The sequence below is a fragment of the Salminus brasiliensis genome, chromosome 1, assembly GCF_030463535.1.
Source record: "Salminus brasiliensis chromosome 1, fSalBra1.hap2, whole genome shotgun sequence".
NCBI lineage: Eukaryota > Metazoa > Chordata > Actinopteri > Characiformes > Bryconidae > Salminus > Salminus brasiliensis.
Window position 1 is genome coordinate 75,271,892 of NC_132878.1, and position 18,002 is coordinate 75,289,893.

At 38.3% G+C, this 18,002-nt stretch overlaps 1 protein-coding gene across 2 annotated transcripts in view; it reads right to left on the reverse strand.

The window, feature by feature from the left end:
• The window catches only part of vipr1b (vasoactive intestinal peptide receptor 1b), an 87,221-nt gene that overhangs the window by 13,392 nt on the left and 55,827 nt on the right, over positions 1 to 18,002 (reverse strand). For both annotated transcript variants that reach the window (XM_072688881.1, XM_072688882.1), the window contains exons 5-8: positions 17,095 to 17,192; positions 6,030 to 6,165; positions 618 to 771; positions 335 to 395 (exon numbers count right to left, since the gene is read on the reverse strand). In XM_072688881.1, coding sequence (XP_072544982.1) covers positions 335 to 395; positions 618 to 771; positions 6,030 to 6,165; positions 17,095 to 17,192 — 449 coding nt within the window. The remainder of the gene's footprint in view (positions 1 to 334; positions 396 to 617; positions 772 to 6,029; positions 6,166 to 17,094; positions 17,193 to 18,002) is intronic.

Sequence of the window (18,002 nt, forward strand, 5' to 3'; positions counted from 1 at the left end):
ATTTATGGGAGGTTTAACATGACCATCAGCTCTGACGTATAATAGTATAAAAACCTTTTTATTTCATATATAAAGTTTCAGTTTTTGACATAACTTAAAGCTGGCAATTTCTAGAATGACTTGCAACTAAAATCAATGACTTCTATTGAAAGTTAAAGCTTTTTTCCTTTCCTGTAAAGTTACTGTTCTGGATATATGAGGTTTTTGTGTGACAGTGACGATTTCTAGTGGCACTTAGTAAAACAACCAGTATTTGAATTACCGTAGATTCCACTGAATTCAGATCAATCAATTTTTAATTCATAATTTTAGTCAAATGTGAGTGTTAGCTTACCCAACATCATTGAAATAGGCTTTGGCAAAGCTCCAGGCTGTGATAAATACCATCGGCCCTCCTACCAGCAAGAAAAAGGAGAGAACACTATTTTTCAGTCGTTTCAGCAGGTGAGGAATATTCATAGCTTTCAGACTGACTCCCTAAGAGACCAGTTACAACAAATCTCATCTACTCCAAACATCTTATCTCACAAAAATGCTTTTTAAACAGGTATCTGCCAATACTGCCAAGACGTGAATGTCATCATTGGGCATAATCAATAACAGTGTTGTTTACTCACCCCAGCCAATCAAAATGTACCACCAGAAGTACTTCCTCTCTGAGAAAAAGGAGACGGCCAGCAGGGCGTGAAGATACAGGCCTTCTACCAGCAGCCAGAAGAAACTGGCCATGATGCAGTACTGGAAGAAGATGATCACAGCTTTGCAGCCAACCTGTAGAACAAACACAAAAACAGAGCTTGTGATTTGAGCCAATCACAGCCTCCTTTTTGCTTGTAATTTTCTTCAGTCAAGAGCAGAAAAGACACAGTGAATGCGCATTAAATTACACATCCCACAATCAAGAGAGAGCAAAGAAATTAAGTCTAAAGTTTCAGTGGGTGCTAATTTCCCAAGTTCCCAGCCAATCAATTCATTGTGTAAGCGCTTCCACCTGTGGTTTGACTAATTACTGCACCGACAGTGACTAACAGACCTAACAGAGCTCAACTATGTGGTGTTAAAAAGCAATATCTGAGAAAGCCATCTATAAAAAGAGGCTTAAAGTAATTAGCATCTATAATTAGAAACTGAGCAGATAGCTGTGGTCTTTTTTTATTTTTATTTTTTACTGTTTTCAGTATTCAGGACAAAGCTATGATTATTCAGAAAATCAAGAATTATGGGAAATTGGAGAAATGTCATACTTGTAGCTACTTTGCACAAGACCCCATGGAAACTACAGTTTTTAATCAGCATATGGAAATGTCCTGATTGAAAAAACAAAGCAATCAGTTTTGTTTGATTCACAACATTAAAGAATAAATGATAAAATGCTCTGCAAATTAATATCCACAAAATACTTCTTTCAGAACTGAAAGATGTATCAGAAAGGTTATCAAATGAATTAAGCTTAGTGTTCAAAGTGTCTGATTTGAATCCAAAAAAGAACTTTTGAATGAATCAGCTTGTTCAATAGTACACTTTCCATCATGTTCTATGCATCAGCTCTAAATATATCATGGAGATTAAAGACGACGGAGGCTAAGGTGACCGAGCTTCTTTGCTGAGCAAATATAAATACAGGCATGCAAGATAACAAGCTCAGCCTCATTCTGCCTGGATGACTCAACATTTCAAGTTACATTTCCACAGCACAAGTTCCCTAAAGTTAATTTAGCCTCTCGGGTACGTGAGCACGGTGTCTGTGAAGCTCTCTGAAAGGGTGTTCAGAAACTATGCCATTAATGTCCTGGCTGTATGTTAATGGCCTGTGTTCTGGGACAGCAGACACTCAGAACAGGTGGCTCAAGTATGCAGGACAATTCACTGCAGGAATAACAATTAGATGAACAAATAGGCCTTGAATATGTACATTATTAAATACCTCACATTAACATTTTAAAATCATTATTAGATGTAATGTTTTTACATGTTTATAAAACAAGTTACATTTTTACCAACTAATAGGATGTTGGTGTCTATCATTGCTGTTGTATTGTTGTGTTAACTGTTTGGTAACACAATACGATATTATATATTAATAGGTGTGATTTGGGATTTTGATGTGCACTTGTATGAGGTATGGTAAGAGGACTGGTGGTGAGACATGTTGGGCTAAGAAGAGTTCAGGAGCTAAACAGCTGTGACAAAACAACTCTAACAGAAACACATGAAGAAAGTAGGAATCAGGCAAAAGACATGGTATCATGGTGACTCTCTTGGAAGTGTGGAAATGAATTAATGATGCTGCTCAACCTCTTGCCATAAAATATGAACAGAAAGAGTATTGGTGAAATCAAGCACAACACAGCAGTTCAAGACAACGTAGCTGCTGTGCGGCAGCTGAACACAGCTAACGACTCGTAATTATTTGTCACTCAGAACAAGTCAGTCACAGCTCTTTCTGTAGACCTCTACCTCTGTGAAATAATACATAAATTCACGTACAGCTCCCAGTTCCCTTCAAACATTCTCATAACAAATGTCTCACACAGTAGCACAAACAACTTTTACAGAGGAACAGAACAGCGTGGAAACTGATTGATGCTTTTTGCATTGGGAAAGTGAAATAGGGCAGCACTGGCTGAATGGGCCCTGTCTGTTGTTCTAATGCACACAAATCATCTGAAATTGCTCTGAGAGCCCAGTCGAAACATAGCCTCTTGCTGGAGGTTCGCTTGCTGAAATGGATTAAAAGCTTTGGCTGGAGGCAAGGCCACAGACACGGCAGAAACACATCCCCTCTCAATGAATCAGACGTGCCTCTCAATGGCCTGTTATCATGTGCTTAATATGAACTCATGTTTCAAACCACTGCGTAATGGATTGTTTTATAATGCTCTTTATAATGACGTGTCAATCTCCTGAGCACCAGGTCCACCGTATAAGGGGCTGATAACCATCGCAGAACAGCTCCACTCATAACCTGCCACTGGCCTTTCTCAGAGTTTCAATTCTATTATTAACATATTTTAAGCGCTGACTGAAATGACACGATGGTCTGGAGTTATTACTTTTGTTTTGCTACATAATTCAAAGGGCCCATATTGTGGTGTGTGGTAAACTGAATTTTCCATGCTTTAAAAAAAAAAAAATGTTGTAGTAAGTAAACAATGAATGTTGACATTATCCCATTCACTGCCCAGTTTACACTGTGGCATGCAAAGGTTGACAGAAGATAAATAGATATCCAAAAGGTTCCAAATTTAAAGCAAGTTTTGTACAATTTTAGCATACAAAAAAGGGCCCAGGCAAAAGGCTCTGTGAGATATTTGAGCTGTCCCAACCTTTTCCAAGGTTTTAGACCTTAATTAGCTCTGAAATTTAAAATAATCAATGTCCACAAAGCAGGAGAAAGCTTTAAGAGAACAGCAGTCTGGTCATTTCCTCAGTTTGATATCTTTTTAACATATGCCAGGTAACAGAAATGCTGGAGGTCAAGTTAATGTCTGGAAGACCAAGAAAACTTTCAGAGAGAACTGCTTGTAGGGTTGCTAGTTAGGTATAATACCTTTAGGAATATTGAGCAAACTCTGGAGTAGATTTGGCAGCCAACGTCATCTTTTTCTACAACATCATTGGACAGCTGAATGGCCACACTGGCTTGCATCGCAAACAAGTGGTGGTGTTGGGGGAGGGCATTATACCCATCCAGAGAAAGCTGAGCCATTTATACTCTCTTGGACTACTGGCTATGGACACCTGATATTTCATCAGGGGATTGCGAGTCTGCCAATGGTTAGACAACTGTCCTGGTACCAAGGAAACATTTGCATGGTGGTAAATTCCATTAGGGTGAATGGAATTTGTGACAATGTTCTGCAAACTTGTACAACTTCAGGACAGTTGCTATGAAAAACACTGATGGCAGGGTAAAGGTTACAGGGTTACAAGAAGTTTTTTAAATTGCAATGACCACTGTGGTGCCTGCCTAGGGATTAATGATGATATAAAAAACTGCAACATTTACATCAATATCAAACAGATTTGTTTGATATTAGTTTAAATTTGACTTATATTTTAAAATGGAAAGTTTAGGTGAAGCTGGGCTGCAGAACAAAAAAATCTGTATGTTATTAATTGAACTGCACATGAAACCCTACAAATATACAGATATTTCCTGTATGACATAAAGGGGGGTTGGGGGGTTCCACCCAGCAGCTTCATCCCACACACAACGATAAGGAGACATATGATATTTAGCTTAAGCAGCTGGATCTTGTGTCACTCCCACTCTGCTAGCAGAAGTTTCAAAGACACTGTTTTACAGATGCAAATGCGATGATAAACATTGCAACACACATCGATATATTGCTCTGACTTGTTTTTGTGGCTTGGTACAGAGCTTTTTGGTGTCAGTGCCCCAAACATGACACTAAACTCATTAACAGATGATCAATTTGCTATTAATGAACTTGAAAAAATGAAAGAACAAAAAAATGAAGGAAAATGAAAAGAAATGAAAGAGAGGCTAGGGGAAAGGGCCAGAAAAAACCATTGTGGGAGCAGCTATCATGCAGAATTAATTGAATAAATGTTTTGACACTGCAGTGTCAAGCAGAAGGTGTTTAGAGCAGTGGAGCACCTGTTATTATCTGCATTACTCAAAAAAACCCAGTAATGACAGTGAAGCTGAAGTGATCTCTGAATATTTATAGATATTCCCCTAACACCAAGAGACCCCTTGATGAAATAAGAGGCAACAAAAGCAAACATGTCCAAAATACCACATAATTGTAAAAAAAAAAAAAAAAAAAAAAAAAAAAGCAAAGTGCATCCAACAGTAAAGACAGCATGGGACATTATCATAATTTTCATTATATATCTTCTTTTATATAATTGTAGAAAACATGGTAGCACAAAGAATGGGATAAAATAAAAACCTTGCAAATGTCCTGAGGAGTTCTACTCAATTCATATTTGATAAACATTGGATGTCGGAGTTGAGTCATGTTATTAACCTATTTGGTAACACTTTAGCATACAGTGTTCTGTGTATGATCCCTTTAGAAGTTTCTATATTTCTACATAGATTTGACCTAATATTTAATCAGATGTTGACACTGAAACAGCTCACAAAGGAACCCATAGTACCTTCTACTTCAACTAAAGGCCTTTCTCATATTGGCTAATAGTAATGGCCATGAGACCACGGTCAGGAGAACACAATGGTTTGCATGGCAGATCACATGGACAAGCCAGATGTGCTACTGGACCAATGCTTTCTGGCCCAAAACAGTATCCCATCTGTGAAACATGGTGCTGGTAGAATAATGGTTTGGGCCTGTTTTGCTGTTATGGGCCAGGACAGCTTGCCATCATTGATGGAACACTGAATTCTGAATTATACCAGCAAAATCTAAAAGAAATTGTCAGGACAAGAATCTCAAGACAATGTGGGTCATGCAGCAAGACAATGGCCCTACGCACACAAGTCGTTCTGTCAAATGTTTTGGAAGTCAAAATCCTGACCATAATCCAGTAGAAATGTTGTGGAAGGATCTAAAGCAAGCAGTTCATGGGAGTAAACCCACAAACATAACAGAGTTAAAGTTTTTTATATGGCGAAATGGGCTAAAATCCCTTCAAGGGTCAAACCAGATTCAGAAAGCATGGTTCACATACTTTTGCGCCTCCAGTATAATATTGGATCATCTTCCTCAATAAATAAATGGTGTCTAATCTAATAAAATCTAATGTTTTTGTCTTTTGGAAAACCAGATGAAGTTTTAGCTATGTATTTAAGCAGAAATCTAAAATGTTCTAAAGGATTCACAAACTTTCAAGCACCACTATGTTTTTGTGGAGTGACACAGGGTTCTATTTTAGGGTCTACGAAACTGCTGTTAATTTGGAGAGAACTGCAGTTATAAGGGTGCAGAGCTAAAGTGTGGGGATACATACAGGAGAAGTTAATAAACAAATTTAGATTTAACAGAACAAACAGATATTAACAGATTAATATACAGCATATACACTAATGCACTTACAGAGCCAGTGGAGCAGTTGTCTGATTCCTGTACGACATCATACAGCACAAAGTCTTTGATGAAGACAGCGATGGCTTTCAGGATGAAGGCCACAAATAGATGCATGTGGATGTAATTCCGTGTGCAGTGGAGTTTTCTGCAGAACACAAAACAAAAGGCACACACACACACACACACACACACACACACACACACACACATGATTAAGGAAATCCCAGCCCCCTACTCACCCTGTGCTTCAAAATAAATGACTGTACAATAATGGCTGATTAAAAACCTAATTGAGCTTTCTAGTCCTTGGGAGAGCTTTTGGGGATGGATACCTAACACAGTGCACTTCATTAAGATGTAAGTGGCAATGTGATTACAACAAGATTTCCCTAACTCAGGTTTAAAACACCCACGCATTTGGAATTGTTCAGCTTGATGTTGTAGTTATTTCAAGTGTCATTCAAGAACCAGCAGAAAAAAACATGATTATCGCTAAATTATTTTATGCCACTGATATAGTGATAATATAATAGAACAATAATGCAATTATTCCCTTTCAGAACATTCAGGTACTGGAACTGGAATATAAAAAATGTTTAAACATCATAAATAAAAAAATAAAATAAAAACACATGCCAGCTTCTTCAAGTTAATGGGCTATCTTTGGATCACAAAACTCGAAACAGATCGTTTTTGTGTTACAAATTTGATCATTTTTGGATCAGCAAACTTTGCTTATCACTGACACACCAGAGACATGTCACTTGATGTATGTAGCCAGGTTTGAACATTGTCGTACAACGACCAGTCGGCTTTTGTGCTGTTAGTGGTCTTGATAGACCACTAGTCTTTGCTCTGTCTCCCCAAGGTTTGTTATTTTAACACATGTAATAATACCTTTGGCTGAGTTTGAGTCAGAAACGGTAGAAAACGAACAGATTGACAACGTTTTATCAATTGGGATGCACAGCGAAATACAACACGGTTTGTGCAGCCTTGCAGAAGATCAGGCTAGGTGCACATGACGACCTGTAACCTTTCTGCAATGCTTGTTTTTACATCAGACGCAACACACATGTGTTTCTATTTGTCTTCCATTGGAATACAAGCTGTAAATGCCTGTGTATTTCTTGAATAAACAATGTGAAAGACAACAGCTGCAGGAGAACCGTATTCCACACTATTATGGTAAAACTTTCACATTTGTGCCATTCCGTACCAGTCACAGTCCGCTCTTTTCCTATGTGATAGATGTTGGTGTCTGCTCACAGACTTGTCAACTCAATGTCTCAGCTAAAATACACGGAAATAAACCCAATGGGCAATATCGAGCTGTTAGTGTGTTGTGTAATAAGTCGATAGCATAATTATTGTGACAGGCCTGGACAGTGTAATATTACTGGGTTACTCAGCATTATGCAGTTCTTGTGAGTGTTGTCCTACCTGCTTTACCAGAGTTACATAGTGCAGTTTCTGGTGCAACAAGCCTGAAGTAGGAATGGTAGCAGAGCTACACTCTCTACTAGAAGGCAGTGGAGTAACATTATTTTTTAAGCTGTTGTTGTATGGAAAATTATACATAATGTTGATATAACACCTGCACTATCCATTATATTAATAATTCTACCGCTATTCTACAAATTATTTATTAATCAAGCAGTCAGAGCTTAAAATAAAATATATAAATTACTATGGGCCAGGTTCATTATCAGGGTTTACCGGCATGCACTACTGATTCCCTCATTGGCATGTGCTATTAGCAATTAATAGCACAACACACTAATGCAAAAAACACACACACTTGAAATAGTCTGAAATCTTTCTTAAGTAAGTCAAGTATGTTTTAACTGCAACTGTGATGGTTGCTATGAGGCTCAAAAGATGGTCAAACTACTAAAGGTAAATTTCCTGGTAATGAGCTGTTTGGTCACAAAGGTAAATCTTGAGGTACTTGAGGTTTTGTGGTACCCACTTGGCTTATTAAACCACATATCTGAAAGCATGTTGTTTAAATTTGGTTGATCTGTTAAGCTTTATCACAAACTTGACTTTCTTGAAAAGGATTTATACTGCTGTAATTCAGATTTTAACAATTGCTTTTTGTTGCTGTATTTCAACGGTACTACTGCTTCTTTACTTGTATCTGTGATTCTGAAATTATCAGTACACTACAGTACACTTACGACTGGAAACCCTATGCACAGTCACACAGCATCCACACTACACCTGAACTCATACCCATCCAGTGTCTTTTGTAAATAAACCAGTGCAATATTGTAAATAGAGAGTATATATAATGTGTGTATATGTATAGTATAAGTTAATGTGTAAATATTCAGTATTTCTATTTTGTAAATATGTGCTAGTTTTTGTACTACTGTGAGGGACGATGCACCCATGGTTTTTACTCACCTTTACACGTGTGTAATGTGACATGACAATAAAAGTGATTTGATTCGATTTGATTTTACACAGGACTTCAGTTTCAGTACACCCAAACATAAGACTTAAATGCTATGCCGCTATTAACACAAAATCCAAAAATCCACCAGGCTCTGTTTCATACTGGACGAGAGAGCAGTAGAAGATATACTATTCTAGATTAGAATAGCCAAATAAATATTGCCAATTCATCTAGAAGTTTACATTAAAAAATCCATTTATTCAGGAAAGGACAGCCTTTCAAATGTCCTTTCACATGTGCATTTTAAATAGCTAGTGAGTAGTAAAATATAAGATGGTTGTCTACAGAACTAGAAATATATGGCTTATCTCATCGACTGGCCATTTCACTTTGACAGTTAGTCATAAAAATGCACATGAAAAGAGTCAGCAGTGATAAATCTGGATGCATTATTGAATTCTGTCCTGAAATCCAAAACTGGAGAAAAGATGAATCTATTCTAGAAAACTGACCCAAATGTTACATTGCTCTTACATCTTAGAACAAGCATGTCTGCACAAGTCTGTTTTATTTCGCCAAGGCTTGAACATTGCTTAAACCCTGGACCATGTTTATGGCTAACTGAAGCGCAAAATGTTCCAGAGGAAGTGACACAAGACAGCCAGCATCTTAAAATCTGACAGTCTGCCTCAATGCTAACCCCTTATGCTAACAAATATTGTGAACTGAAGTCATTAGTATAAACAAAGTATAACATTGACTACTATCAAATTCTCTCCTTTTAACAGTTTTGATCAGCAATGGCTGATTACATCTGACTATTCAGAGCAGCAGTCACTGTCCAACTTTTACAACTACAGAAGAAAGGAAAAAAAAAAACAATCTTAACTTTAAATAGAAGACAATGTAAAATTATTTTATTACAGAAGCATTTTGCAACATTTATACTGGTTCATACATTATGAAATGATACTATATAAAGACCAACTGCCAGATTCACATGGTATAAAATAGAAAGTATGAGATTGCCAACAATGATGTAGGTACAAACCCATGGTTTGTTAGTGTTCAATTGTAACGTTTTTTACTGTTTGGCCTTTTTACTCTGATTAAGGTACTCCTTTAAATAACTAGTCGGTTCTTACATGATCAGTAGAGACACCTTTACTTAGCACACAGTTTCAAAAATACAGGCCAAAGGCCCACATGTGAATTTCATATGAATTTTTAATGACACAATATTGTGGATTTACTGCACTGCATATTCTTTGACAATACAAATAGATTTGAATCAAGCTTAAACTGTTAATGTTATATAAAAAAGAACTGCTAATCCAATATGCTTACGGTGAGAATCTACAAGGAAGGATTGGCCTTTTGATTAGATTTTCTAATGTGCTAACAAGATTAGCTTGGCTCAGATATGAATATTTCGTATAGAGGATATTACAGCTGGCTTAATCCCTCTGCTTCTTTCTGCTTCTACCTGCCAAGCGCATGCACTGTCCAAATTTGAACAGAACTCCATAAAAAGCCAGCCAAACACATCTGTGTGCCAGAATGTTCTAAGTAATTGAGGCTAAATTTGAGCAGAGCATATCTATGTCCAGTGTCCAGGTCTGGAGTATACATTAGAAGAATATTGTGGTATTTTTTCTATAACAGTTATAGCAAGTAATAGTTACAACCACTTATTAATGTGGAGACTAAATATGCACAGTATATTTGGTGGTAAGGGCCCATATACTACATTTTTATCAACAAGCATTTTTTTAAGGTCTTCTGACAGTGGAGCCCAAACAGTTTGTCTTTGAGCAATGTTTAAAAAAAAGCAACCAAACAAACAAGCACAAAAAATAGGTTTGGAACTTCGGTATAAAAAAATATTCCATAACATTACAGGTAAACATTATTTAAAATATACCTCGTGGTTATATTTTATTAAAAATATGTTTGTTTGGGAAGGAGAGAATGGGGTTAGGCTAACTTACTTCACAGGTCTGCGGGCAACAATTTGGGCAACTCTGCCTCATATATTCAATGTGAATATGGGGCTAACCTGCTGTATGTTAAATATACAGTCATATACAAAATGTGGTGCTGTATATGGTTTCAATTCAAAACACTTTTTGTAAAATTCAGCAAATTCTCTTCAGTCTGTTTGCATTCTCAACACTATTCCAGCCAATCAGCAACACTGAAAAGTTTGTGCGTGTGCACATGACGGGGGAAGAGGATGGTCAGGGTAGACTGTGTACCTGGCTCTTGCTAGCTATGTGATGAACTGCATGCATTGTCGAGGAGAGATGGCTGAGAAACAGCCAAAAAGGAAAAGATCTGATGAACCTTTGACTAGTTTTACCACTGACCTGTTTCTGCTGTTTCACAGAAAAAGGTCAGTGTTATTTTTTGCAAATGTTTCTAATAGATAATCACTAATGGTTTGCTTAGCAGTTTGCTAACGCTAACCAAGCTACAGCTAATTGCTTGCCATAACTTCGTTCTCTCTAATGTTACATCATGGTATTTGATCATACGTTAAGATATGTGATAATATAGATAACCCATCAGTGTACATTGTTCATAAGAGGTAACAACACTGCCCCTCAAGTCAAGTCAAGTCAAGTCAAGTGGGTTTATTGTCATTTCAACTACATACAGAGTACACAGTGAAACGAGACAACGTTCCTCCAGGACCATGGTGCAACATAGACAGTGCATACAAGACACAAGTGCAACACAAACAAACAAGTGCGGACAGACAACACAGTACAGACAGAGGATAATAAATAATGACTGTGACTCCCGTGACAGACTGAGGTTTGATTACCTGGCTGGACAAGCATAGCAGGCTACACCAAGGTCCTTGTGCAAAACTCCTAACACTATATTTACCTAACTGTGTAACATGATTTAAATATAAGCTGCTCTGGATGAGAGCTTTAGCCACTGTAAATGTATAATTAATCAATGTTTATGTGATGTAATGTAATGTAATGTAAAAAAAATGATTGGTTTGAAAAACTGAATGATTTGGGTCAAAACAATACAGGGTAATCTTTAACCATGCCACATTTCCGATTCACTAGTGAAATTTTAAATACTGCAAACTGTAGCAATATAATATCAATACTAGTATTCTCCCCATAGAATACAGTCCTTGAATGGAAGGCTATTCACAGTACATTAATCTATGTGTATCTATAGCTGCAGTGTCAGAAAATCGAACAGAACTAACTCCTGTCTCTCACACTCTTCCCATTACAGTAAAGTTCTTTGCTAAAAAAAAAATCCTTGACCTTGCCACTTAACACTAGCTGTGAAACACAGGTGCGAAGTGTCCTGCCAGCTCATTGCACAGACAGTATGGCCTCTCTCGCCACCAGGGTCTTTAAACACAGCGACCTTGACAGATGGTCCGCAGCTTCACACGGGCAGGCTTGCAGGAGGCCACACTCAGTAGTGGACAACAGCCTTTTTTTTAACTTAAAGTCAATGCAGGAGTCTGATTACTAAAGTATCTAACACAATAGATACTGTTTCACAGGAGACTAATAAAATAACTACATTTACCTGCACTGCAGAGAATCAGTATTAGTGTAGGACCGCTAGCTTAACTAAGAGATGATCATGTTAACAGCACAATCACGTCATTTTCCAACTAAAGTCTTAGTCCATCTAAGTTTATTCTGATTCAGGAATGCCGCCCAGGCCTCATTTGGCTAAAACACTTAGATCTCTGCACTGTTTTTGTGATGGTTTGTGAAGTGCCTTTTGTGTAATGATAGCTTTATGGCATTAAATCAAACATGAGTTACACAAAGAACTTTTGAGGGAGAAGATGTTCCTTATACATGAGGGCAAGTGACTGTGTTAGAGGGGCCAATTACATTTTCCTTTATGGTGCATTGTGGACAATAAGTGCCAAAAACCAATGTTCAAATATAATTTAACATTATATTTATGCAGTTTTCAGATTTTACTGTATTATATTCTGTATTCTATCGATTCTTAAGTTTCATACAAACAGATCAACAAATCACAATGAGGGAAACTGACTGGAACATGTACTTTTAAAGGTAAAAAGGTAAAGGTGCACGTATTTGTACAGCAAAATGTGTCCTCCACACTACCTCCCATCTGTGGTAGTGAACACACACACACCTCCAGCGCCCAGGGAGCAGAGAGGGTAAAGGGCCTTGCTCAAGGGCTTGCAGAGCCCGGGAATCGAACCCACAACCTTGTAATTGATAGCCCGGTGCTCTAACCGCTGAGCCACCACTGCCCCGTGAGCCACCCACCCAGTACTGGTGTGCTGTGTGTTTGCAAAGGTGAGGTTACTCGCCTCATTTAGGGAAGACATGGGGGGCAAGCTTGTTGTCACAGGACCCCCCTGCTACATACTTGACTTTCAGTACAGTGCATAGTACAGTGCAGCAAACCCTGCTACGAATGGAGTTGTGTAGCCTCAGAATGGTCAGAGAGCCCATACTAACCTTTGTCCACTGATGAAAGCACCTACAATGGAAACTCACTTATTGAAACAGGGTGTTGCAACAATGGAAGAATGTATTATGGTCTAACAAGCCCCATTTTCCTTTTACATTAACTGGATGTTTGTCTGAGACAAAAACAAGCTAGTGAAGTAAGTGGAGTGTGATACTCTGGGCAATGTTCTGCTTGGAAAACGTGGGTCCAGGCATTAATACAGATGTCAATTTGCTACAAGCCCTGAACCTGAAAATCAGTACGAACCAGATACACCCTTCATGACAAATATTCCATAATGGCAGTGGCCTCCTTCAGCAGGATAGTGTCCCTTAGGAAGAGTTCAAGCTATTACCCTGGCATCTGAATTCCCCAGATCAAAATCCAATTCAACATCTGGGGGATGTGCTGGAATGTGATCCACAGTAACTCCACCACACAACGTACAGCACTAACAGAATCTGCTGTAACATCTTGGGGCCAGATACCACTGGACAGCTTCAGGACACCATGCCTCTGCAGGTTGAAGCTGTTTTGGTGGACCACTGAAGAACAACAGCACATTTGTCAGGTGGTCATAGTGTTTTGGTGTATCAGAGTAGTTGTTTATAGGAACCTGTGTAGACCCTTTAGTAAATGATTTTATATAGCACCAGAAAGAGTTCTGCTATAAGTTCAAGAACATCCCTAAAACACTGAAATGCACAGAAATATTCAACATTGGCTGGTGGGAGTCATCTTCTAGACAAGCCCTGCTGTTATGGTAAATTACTCGGCAGAAACTGAGTGTCTGGGACGAATGACAGCATGCAACAAATACGATAAACAGCGATTTGCTTAACAAATACCCAACCTATCCTTTTAAGTTCCCTCCGTAACCTATACCAAATCCCCACTGAGCCGATCATGATCTGTTAAGGCTGCTTAAGCCTGCCACCCCAGCAGTGGTGGTGATAATAGACAGGATTAGGATTGATTACATAGCCTCAGAGCTTCAGTCCAACAGAGCAGTGGCACTGGTCCCACCAGCTACAGCTACACCGCAGGCCTGCCATACAGTCCGGTTAACTCTGATCTACGACACTCGCTGATAAACACTGTGCTAGACATCTGTGCTGAAGCTTTTGGGTTATGAGTTCATAAAAAAAAAAAATAACTGGAAAGTATTGATACTTTTGTAAGCAGTCAAACCAGTCAGTCAGACAACTGAGCGGGTTCTTAAAAAGGTGCCAAATGGATTCTTTGAAGAACCACTGTCATTTCACTAAAGAACTTATAGGGTGTTTTCACACCTGTCCCGAATACATGAGTCCACACCCAGGACCACCAGAGTTCAGTAGAAGCGAACCCTTCTTTAAATTGGTCTTCCTATGTGTTGGGAGCTGGGGTAGAGCAAAAAATGTGGACCATCTGATTTGAGAATCACTTTTTGTGAAACACTGGATTAAATCAATTGTACGTATCAGGTGTCAGAACAAATACAGCTTTTAACTAATTACGCAACGTACAATACAAAGTAGCTAGATTAGTATCTATGTGAAAAGTCACAGGTTGTTTTAGAATTGAGCTAACCCTGGTGGACAAGTCACTCTAATTTCCAACCTGCCTAGTTCCAGTTAGCTACAACACAGTCTAGCTTGTCAATACAGGATATTAAACTAGCTGGTATCTGTGGTGGTCTAGTGGCTAGGATTCGGTGCGCTCACCACCGTGTCCCAGGTTAGTTTTCTGGTCAGGGAAGTCCTCTGTTTCTTTCTGACAAAGTGGATAAGTCGGATTGGCTCAGGGGTTAGAGTTCTGGGCTATTGCTGTCAGGGTTGTGGGTTCAATACCCAGGCTTGGCAAGCTGCCACTGTTGAGCCCTTTACCCTCTCTGCTCCCTGGGTGCTGAAGTTGGCTGCCTACTGCTGTGTATGTGTGTTCACTACCACAGATGGGTAAAATATGGAGGACACATTTCGCCGTACATGGTACAGTGACAAATATGTACACCTTTAAACTGGAAATCTAATACTGAAAAACTGTTATTCTTTGTTTGTTATCCTTGGTTTTTAGTTTCTAGCAGCATTTGCTATAATTCCTTTGTATATGGAATATGAATAGTAAATATAAATAGCAACTATATTTCTCCTTGGGGACACTTTGCATTATGATGAATCAGATATCAAATATCATCTTCTTCATTCCAGGCAAAAACATATTGCTCTTTATATGCTACATGCTAACAGTGTACCGCTATTAAAAATGAAAGAACTTGCTAGCAAGATAAATCTTACAAAGACAATCTCATCCTTAGAGATATCTCTACTGTTTCATCAGGCAGAGTTTCTGTCCAATTGATCCTTACTTCAATGCATTCAAGATCTCACTGCCATCATGTATCCACTACACAGGAGTAAAGCAGCACTATCTTTAGACTGCTGCCTGTTTACTGAAATTACCCTTTATTGGCCCTTTGATAAATGCATTAGGAGGAGATCTTCCAGACATCTAGATAATTTCCAAATTGGAAGTGTAATAAACGAGTGCAATACAGTGTAATAATGATCTCCAAATTGAAAGTAGTGCAATAAAGTGCAATAATGGTCTCTAAATTGAAAGTGCAAGCTATCCGTTTGCAGGTTTGTGTTAACATAGAGCCCAAGCTGTGTCTCATCAGAGCATGTGATCTTATATTAGGTGAGTTGCATTAAATTACAGAATCCCAGACACCCTCAGGGACACTTGAACATCCGCTAGACTGAGTGCTCTCACTTAGTCACCCGCAACACTAACAACAACTATTCAGCAAGATTTCATTTGCTTGTGGATGATTGAATAAACAATAAAATCATGTTAGTATTTCATTAGTTCATTGGAAAGGATGGCTAGGGGAGGCATGTTATAGGTCACTGAGGTAAATGGTATTAGAATTAAGTTAAGGCAACTAAAAGGGGCTAGCAAAGATCATAACACTGAATCATTAGTATGCTCCAGACAAGATCTAATTTACTGAACCCTTTATGGTTCAGTCAGCACCTTAAAGGTGAACACCTGGTAATTGAATCAGTGTTTAAATCGTGTAAAGTACATAAGCGCCACTGAATCTACACTTTATTACTTTACTATTGAAATGAAAGGTGAAAAAATGACCAACAGAGTTTAACAAAATGGCTGGCAACTGGCACTGCCCTGACTCCAACAATTTATTTTTTGATAACAGGTCAAATGCTAGAGAACTATGGGCACACAGACACACTCTGCACAAGTTATTAAAATGTAATGCTAACTCTGTAAAAAAGATTTTAGAACTTTAGAAGTAGTTAATATGGCTGAAATGAACAGTAATGTAAGACACATAGTGTGGATATAATACATACATTTTTACTGCTTGCCATGCAGGTCTAAGCATCGTCCACCCATCATTGAGAGATGGAGAGTTCAAGCCTTAGTAATGCAAGACCAGCACTTTTGCAGTGATCTGTTCATCACTTTTGCATCTTTCTTTTTTCTCGTAGAAATAAATTGTGGTCACGTACATGATTACAGTGTTTATGCAACGTCAGAATGTGCACTTCATAACACAGATTAAAATCACTGACCATTTATTTAGCTGACTTTTTTCTGTTCAGTGGCTCCTTACCTTGGGTCTCTTTTAAGATACTAATAAATAAAGGCACAGTGACTTCAATATGTAATAATAATAATAATAAAAAAATAAACAAAAAGAAATTAGAAAAATCAAAGAAAGGAGTTTTTATTGGAGCATTATTAGGGTTTAATTTTGTTGGAGGATAGCATGGCAGGTACTGAAGAAAGTGGAGCGCAGTTATGCCATAACCTAATTTTGGGAGAAGGACTACACCCCAAACTCATCCTCTCATTCCTCCTACCCTTTATATACCCCACTTCTCATTCCAACCATGTGTGGAACAAACTTCACACTTACTAACTCACCATCTGCTCCTTACCTTCCATTACACACAACACCATTCATGTGAGCCAAACTAATATGTGTCGATTTTTATTCGCTTTATAACATATTAAGATGCATCTGGTGTGAAATGGGCTTTAGAAAAGAAATGATGCATGCGGCTAATTTTTCATAAGCAACGGTACTATATGTGATAATGAAAAGAAATCTGTTAATTGAAGTAAACCTGAATGAATTGAAAAATGAATGGTCTGCAAAATTATTCTTACCTGAAGATGCACAGAATCACTATGGCAGTAGTGAGGGAGATGAGCGAAACGCTGTGTCCAATGGTGTAGCCAATCTTCACAGAGCGGAAGAAGTTATCCTGCAACAGATTTAAAAAACACACACATTACCTTAATAAATGTGATGAAAACTTTTACAGACAGTCTGAACCCTTCTCTGACTTTCTCAGCTACATATAAACTGCTAATTGGCATAAATATGAAATGGCATTAATATGCCTGTCATAAATACACACAATGTACCTACGAAGGATTTTACCAAGACAAAAAAATGTAGTTGTGGATCCGCATGCTGTAAATCAATGCTAGAAGGTGAAACCGTTGCTGAATAGGTAAAAACATGACTGGTCAAAAATTGTCACTGAGTATGACTCAGCATGTACAATCATTACCACGCATGAATGTTATTGCGTAGAAATCTCACAATTAGACTCGGTATTGGACGGATACAGCCTCTCACAACTTTTCAAATGCTCACAACAAGGGAGTCTGACAACAGACAGACAGGTCCAATTAATTTAAAAACTCTGCTTACAATTTTGTTCACGTAACAGCTGACTAATACTTTCTTTCACTCCAATTATTACAGGCCTTCAGCGAAGGCCATGAGCGCCCTGAAGATCTGCCACCATGGGGAAAGACGTCATACCACTGAGAACAGACCTTGTATAAAACTAACAAAGACAAGTCTTTGAAAAGTGCTGTGTATGAGCCGACAATGGCAGGGTCAGACCACATTCACTTACACATAAATACCTAAAGCCCTAAAGCCTCGCATTCAGTGTCTGCATCAGGCCTTATAGTGGATCCACATGCGAACAAGACTATTTCTTATTTCAAATCCTTTATTTCTATTTAAAGAAGACATTTAAGAATTGTTCTCCTGTCTG